At 40.6% G+C, this 7,501-nt stretch overlaps 1 protein-coding gene across 1 annotated transcript in view; it reads right to left on the bottom strand.

Moving 5' to 3' along the window:
* The window catches only part of AK8 (adenylate kinase 8), an 81,304-nt gene that overhangs the window by 39,380 nt on the left and 34,423 nt on the right, over window positions 1–7,501 (bottom strand). The window contains exon 10 of the mRNA XM_009998976.1: window positions 7,060–7,149. Coding sequence (XP_009997278.1) covers window positions 7,060–7,149 — 90 coding nt within the window. The remainder of the gene's footprint in view (window positions 1–7,059; window positions 7,150–7,501) is intronic.

Below are 7,501 nucleotides of genomic sequence, written 5' to 3'. Positions count from 1 at the left end.
TTTTGTGGGTGGTTTTTGTTTGGTTTTTGAGGGGTTTAGTCACGTAAAGGGATCATGAGCTGCGTTCAAAAGGAAGAGAGACCATTTCTAAAGAGTCCCAAACCATCCATCAAATGGGAGGTGATCAATCCAGACCTTCAGCAATGCCCACTGAAGGAGCATCATTCCTGCCCACAGTTTCCAAGCCAGGAATTCAGGAATCTCCCTCTGATCACGTTCAGTGCCCAGATGAGATTCCAGCCCCTCATCCTGCATTACCTCTTAGTGGCATCTTCAGATTGAGCAACGGAAAATTCAGTCTAAATGGAGTATCCAGCCTGCAAAAAGCTTTTTCTCCCCCCTAACACCAGGCTCTGTGATGCTGTCCCAGTGTCTGTGTCATTTCCCTGACAGCCCAGGCCCTGGGAGGATCCACCTGCCAGCAGGGTCAGGATCTGCACACCTGGCTCCCCAGCCACACGGCTCCACTTCCATGAGCTTCTCTGCCTCAGTTTACCCACCTGCAGGACAAAAGCTACTCAGTTGCTTCACTGGGATGTTTCTAACCTGAAAGGTTCTACACCTGGGAATGAAATATGTATTTCACTGCTGCTTTTTACTCCTTCAGCTTCTGCAGAGAACACAGATAGAGGCAGGACAGTGACCACAGTGCTAAGCCATGAACACTTCATTCCCATTACCAACCAAGTACCCTATTTCCTCCCCTTTTCTGAGCTAGTCCAGCACTGCCAAAGAAGACAGGGCTTATGACAGGGCAGAATTTGGCCACAACCCCCTTTTTTTGACAGTGATAATAATAAAAAACAACAAACAACCCACTTTTGGTCTGATGAATATGGTGAAAAACATCTTGGTTTTTTCCACCAAATTCCAATTCACCATGTGAGGAGCAGAGAGGACATGGAGAGGTTTTTGTTGTCCTTCCCCAGCAATGCCTGGTGCCAACACACAGTCTAGATCCCCAAAACCAGCATCAGCTGCCCTGTTCTGTCTTTGTCCCCTTGCTGCTCCTCCAGCCACATTGACAGGGACATTTAAAAATGCAGAGTGATCCACAAGAGCTCTTGAATGTTTTGCTTGGCATCCAAAAAAGCCTGATTGTCTATGTCTGGCAATAGAGTCAAAGCCAGAATTTGGTGTTAAACTCCAAAGACCCTCCACTACCACTATAGAATGTTCTTTTCTTGCCAGTTTTCCTGTAAAAACTCGTGTAATTTCTCCATCCCAGATTTCTCCATCTCCATCTCCAGCCAGAAAAAAACAACAGGATTCAAGTTCACAACCCTTTGCTGCAAGTACCAGGAAAGGAAGCACCAAATTTCTAAGGTTTTTTTATCAATGGCTATCAGCAATAAAAATCAAAATTATTTATATTATTTATATTATTTTATTATTTATATTATGCTTGGTTGTTTAAAAGCCCCTGACAAGAGTGAGACTTTGCATGGCCAAGGGCCACGACTTCACTCAAATCCCTGTGGATTTGTGGTACTTTGGCAGGACACAATGATCCCAAAAATGGGAGCTATGGCATCTGGGATAGTTTCACTTACAAGCTGTTTTACCCCCTCCTCCATGCAAACCCACAGACTCCAGCAGCACTATCCCCTCAGCCACCATGCCCAGACCTGGACCACTGATGCTCCAGTAACAATAATGATGGTGAACTTGGCTGCAAAAGCAGGACAGTGGCAAAATGTCCACAGGTAGAACCATAACCCCTAACTGATTAGCACATCTGCTCCAGAAAACAACTGCACTGCACTCTTAAATAAAATCACACTTAATTTTGTCTGGTTTGGCTTCCAGGGCTGGGTTTTGGGGGTGAGGTTTTAAAATATTACTATTATTATTATTATTATTATTGTTGTTGTTGTTGTTGTTGTTGTTATTATTTGGGGTGGCCTTTCAAAATGTCTTTGCAGACGGGATCTCCCCAGTGTTATTCAGCCAGATGCAGCAATTTGGATTGTTGCCTGTTGTGTAGACTCCTGAAAAATCTATTTTAGACTTTCAAAGGAAGGAAAAGGGGACTCTAATGTCTCACATTGTAGTGATTCAACACATGAAAACAGAAAAATTCAGGAAAGGAGACGACAACTTCCTGCCTATGTAATTTCATGCAAAAATTTCTATTCTACAACCTCACATCTTTTATTAAAATATGGACAAAAGCAGGGGGAAAAAAAGTATAATATTTAAATTTTAGTTTGTTCTCTTGACCACCAATTTCCTCCTAGTAGGAAAAAAAGACTGCTACCTATTTTTCCCTTAAAAAAAAAAACCCAACCTTTGTAGCAGTCCCAGAGGAAAAGTCAAAAGTTTGACTTGAAAAACGGAGCTACTTCAAAAGCATTGTCAAACAGAGGTGAAGGTTTCTTTAAAATGCATACATTAAAGTCTGGTTTGTTCATAAATATCTGTGTAACTTCACACCACATATTTTAGGGGTGCATCTATAGCTGAACGTGGAGCAGCGTTAGAAAACTAACTTAAATAAAGCAGAAAATCAATTTGTTTATTAGCTACTGTTTGGGCTCCGTGTGTGTGTGGAAAAAAAAATGAAAGAAAAACGGAGGGGTGGTTTTTTTTTTTTCAATAATAAAAAGGGAGTTGCACTGCAGGGCCCCTAAAGCTTGTGAAAAATTAAACTCGACGGATTCAAACTGTCCTATTTCCACTTCAAAAGAGAAGAGGCACTGAGCTCTTCCCAACTTATCTTCAAACGCCCAGCACCCTAGAAAGTTTCTTGAAAAAAAATATAAAGTCTCCAGTTCCCCCAAGCACTGTACCCGTTACTGGAGCTGCTGTCTCTCCCTCTTCTAATTATACCCATGTGAGTCTATTAATCAACTTGTAAATTATTTAGGGAGCCATGTGCTGTCTTCAGCTACTACAAACACGCTGCGTGCAAAGACTTGCTGGAAACCAACAGAGCTCCCAAAGGGTCCCTCTCCAATGTTCAGACAGCTTCCAGCTCACCACTACAGCACTGTTAAAAACAAGCCCTAACACCAAGCTTACCTCCTCAGATAGCAGGATTTACTCAGCCTTTCAACTCTGCAACTCTTTGCAAGTTTGGAACAAAAGAGGAAGCTGCTCTATTGTCAAATCTTGGCGCTCGGTGATGAGAATCTTAATTTGGTTTTAAGGGGGGGGGAAGAAAAAGCCAAGGAGAAACCCCAGGTGCTTTTGGTGAGGCTGTGATCACAGTCACCAGGGGACCCCAACTTTCAGAGGCTCCACTAAACAAGCACCCCTTTAAAACCATTCCAATTGAAAATAAGAGGGGTGGGGGGAGCTCAATCTACATTTGTACTGTAATAGGTTTTATTAGAAAAACTGGAGAAATTAGGGAGTTCCAGATGTTACCCCCCACGTGCTGACTGCCACAGGGGACACCTTCAGATAGTACTAGTTAAAAAATAGAAAAAGGAAGGGGAAAAACCAACACAGATTGTGTGTGTTCCAAATCTAACAGGCTGCCAACAGTGCAACGTTATCTGTCTGCCATGAATCAGCTCCCTTTGCCACCCAAATCTTCATTTTGGTGGGAAAAAAAACCAATTACCCAAACTAAGAGCAGTTCTCCCAGCTGAAAAGCAGAATCTTACTGGTCTGGGAGTGGATTTTTTCCCCCCCCTGCTCTTCATTCTGTTTTCCTGTCATTTCACTTCTCTCAGCTCCATTTATTGCAGCCCTGCAAACAGATCTATTAATTAGCAGTGATCACTCCATGGAATTTCACCATAAAAATCAGACAGAGAACAGCATGAAAATTTATTTGCAACTGCCTGCTGACCTTTCCTATCTTTGTGATGCCCCCCCACCAATGCCAAAACCTTTTGCTTTTATTTTCATTAATTAATTTAACCTCTGAAGGGGCAAACAAGGAAGGGTTGGAGGGTAAGAAGCAGATCTGCTTTCTGGATTATTCTCTTTTTCATGGGTTTCAAATTGTAACAATTCACCTGTAACGTGGTGAAGGCAGTTCCTGCAGGTAGAACTGTGAATTCATCAGGCAGATGAATTCCAGAAGGCAGCCTAAGCCCTCAGAATTCCAGCAACCTGGGGACACAAAACGCTGCATAAAGGTCTTCATTGAGCTGGTGAAGTCTAGGAATGGATTTGTCCCTATTCTGAATTACTAGAAGGGGAGGACGGACTAGGAGACAGCCTTTTAATATTTCAGAAGGAATCAAATTGAACAAATTGATTGATGGGAGTTGCCTTCCTGGGCAGGGAAGGGCTCTGGCCACTGTGCTCACCTCTTACTCCAAATGGAAATCTCCCTAGGCTGCCCAAGCAAAGGACGTGTGCTACATTTAGTATTACTGACCAAGATTTAAACTAACTGGAGTTAGTGACCAGCAGACTGGTATCAGACCCCAATGCTGGTACCCAGAGTTAGCAATAACTGCCCAGGATTCACTGAAAATCATAATATCCTGAAGGAAAAAAAAAATCTAAGCATTTCAGACCCGTTGTCCAAAGAACAACTCTATGTTTAGAATAAACAGAAACCAGTCAGGTTGCTGAACTTCTCACTGAAAGTGCATTTTTTAATACCTAGTGTGCACCAACTGTGGACTAGAATGTCCTGGGAATTAAAAAATTAATGGGCTCAAAAACATCTCTGCTACCTTAGTTAGGCAAAATAAATCACCATATACAAAACTGAGGAGTTGGATAAAGCAAGAGATAAGGTCTTTACGAGGGAGCAAACACTAGAAATACTAGAAAATGGGAATTCACTGAGTTGCCTTCTGGGGTGAATAATAGAATTTTCTGGTCTGGTTTTGAAATCCATGTTGTAAACATGAAGCAGCAGCACAGGAAAAAAACCTCACAACAATACAAATAATGTTTGTGAATTCTAAAACTAAGAAGTGACCTGAGTTAGTCACCCAGGACTGGAACAGAATGGTCAGGGCCAGCCTCAATAACTTGGGAATGAATTGCCTCTGAAGAAGCTGCTTTTTGAGCCTTTTTCTGTCACCACAAGGTACCCTGTTGGCACATCTGAAATGACTCATTGTGTGCAGTCACTTGTGTCCACGAGAAGGGAAACCACGCTGAGCTCAGTCCCCAGGGCAAACTTCTTAAGAACATCTGAGGAACCCCTGGAGATTTTATGGCAGTAGTTCCATTTTGACCAGTAATGATTTCTCCTGGTCTGCCTTTGGTTCCAGGATATTCCATGAGAACATCACTTGCACAATTCCTTGCACAAAGAACAAGCTTACTTAGTGCATAACTAGAAATACAGTAACAATTTTGAAGTTCTAATTGCTTTTCCAGTTATAATCCTGTCTTGCTGTTGCCTAAACTAACTCTATTCAAATGTGATTTTCTTGAAGCTAAATAATAATAGTGCGAGAATCTTTCCTAAATATTAACCTGCTTGTAACTGTGCAGCAAGACACCCAGGATGCTCTGCCCATCTCTCCTCAGTGTACCCTGCTCTTTCATTTTCTCCAAGCCTCTTGTGAGGGCAGTAATGAATTCTTGTTAGTGTTTACTAATGTAAATTCATTCTTTGTTATCCCTGGGAGAGGAGGATTAGGCAAAATGACAAAACTTATTATTTCTGCTATTGCCATATAATATTCATTTTTATTCAGCCCTTAATTTTCCAGGATGTCCCACCAAACAAAATCTATGTGCACATAAGCAAAAACAATTAAGTGAGAATTTTTTAGCACAATGCCCAGAAACACAGTTGTGATTCCCATTAACATTCAGAAGCATCATACAGCTTTATCCTGGCATGCTGTATTAAAAACCTGTCAGTCTAAATCTGAGATAATTTCTGATTTAGAGGAAGTAAGGAATTACAACTTCAATTTCATTTTCCTGAAATGAAAGCAGCTCTCTTGGAGTAAGGATATGCATATTTTTAGACATGGCTAAAAATTACAGCCTGTGACATTATTTTACTCTACTGGGAATGTTTTTAGTACCTCCTTTAAGGAACTTGAATAGTTAAGATGAAGTTTATAAAACAGACAAAGAGCATTTTAGTAAAGAAAGCTCCTAAAGGACTTATCTTTGAATAAACAGATCATCCAAACTCCCATCTCAGCCATAACCGAAATTTAGAGGCAGTGGAATTTCAAGCTTTCCACCTCACCAAATGACTTTCCTTGCCAAAAAGATAATTAAGATTCCTTTGTACTCTGGGGGTGAAATTCCTCAAAATCCCATTAATATTAAACTTTAACCAAGATTTCTCCAGCAATATCATCTCCTTACATTTGCACCATTGGTAACCACGTGGCCTGTTGCCAGAAACAGGACTGAAAGTTCCTCTTCCAGGCCACTGTAATTTGAAAAAATAAACACCCTTTGACTGAAATACAACTTATGCTTTGGAACTACAGATCTTGTCTGATTTTTAATGCCCACCACACACAGAGAGCTCTCCTTGTGCAAGGCAATGAATAGACATGCAAGTTTAAGCTGCTGCCCTGAGGAGCTTACAGTATTTATGATTTCTCTGAAATCACTGCAGAGCCTTCCAAAAGATAAAAATATGCTTACATATTCTTAGTGGTGGTCCCCTCCTACAACCAAAAATGCTGATAAGAAAATGGCACGCAAAGAAACTTGGTTTTTTAAGTAAAAATATTTGTGTGAAAGTAATTTACAGCAACATTCTACAAGCCAAAATCTGTATTTAAAAGCAGAGTCTGCTTGAAAGAAAAATGGAACGTGATTCTGTGCTGAAAAGAACAGTTAATATTTTGAAATGATGCATCTGTATCACAATTCTGATTTTGATTTAGAGCTTAAAACGTGGAAATCAAACTTTGGAACGTGCAAAAACCACCAGAATTTCACTAGAATGGTGAACTCTCTGCTTTGAAGATATCAAAGAGCTTAGAAATCTGATCCCTGTCCCACAGCACCTCAGGTCACACGTAAGGAATAAGAATTCATCAACTTCCAGGTTACTGTGATCTAGTCCAGATGAGAATCTGACCAAGAGAGAAATGCACTCCCAAATTAAGATTTTTGCAACAAATTTGTAACTACAGTGTAATGAGACAACAGTACCTGGGGATCCACTGTCAAGATAAGGCTTAACGAGTTCTCCAAGTTTTGTCTTGCCTGCAACAGTTTCCTTTAGCAGTTGCCCACAGCAAACTAACAGGGAGGAAGGAACAAAAAAGACACAAGGTTAAATTTTAAAAAGGAAGCAACAAAGGCAAAAAAAACCCCCAACAAGCCAGAAGCTGCATACTGAAATAAGGTCACTGAATAAAATAAAAGTAGTGGGGGTTTTGGGTTTGGTTTTTTTTTGGCCAAACAGTGAAAAGCAAAAAGACTGAGCAGGGGAGAATAATGAATAAAAAAGAATACATTTGGCAAAGAACATATTAAAAGCAGAGATAGAGAGAAAGATATTAATCAAATATGTTCCTGAAATAATAACTCAAGGGATTGCTAGAGGCTTTCACTTTTTATAAACTTCTGCTTCCTGAATAAAGTTACTCCT

The sequence above is a fragment of the Chaetura pelagica genome, unplaced genomic scaffold (genome assembly GCF_000747805.2).
Source record: "Chaetura pelagica isolate M959 unplaced genomic scaffold, ChaPel_1.0 scaffold405, whole genome shotgun sequence".
NCBI classification, from domain to species: Eukaryota; Metazoa; Chordata; class Aves; order Apodiformes; family Apodidae; genus Chaetura; species Chaetura pelagica.
This window is presented reverse-complemented; position numbering and strand designations above follow the sequence as displayed.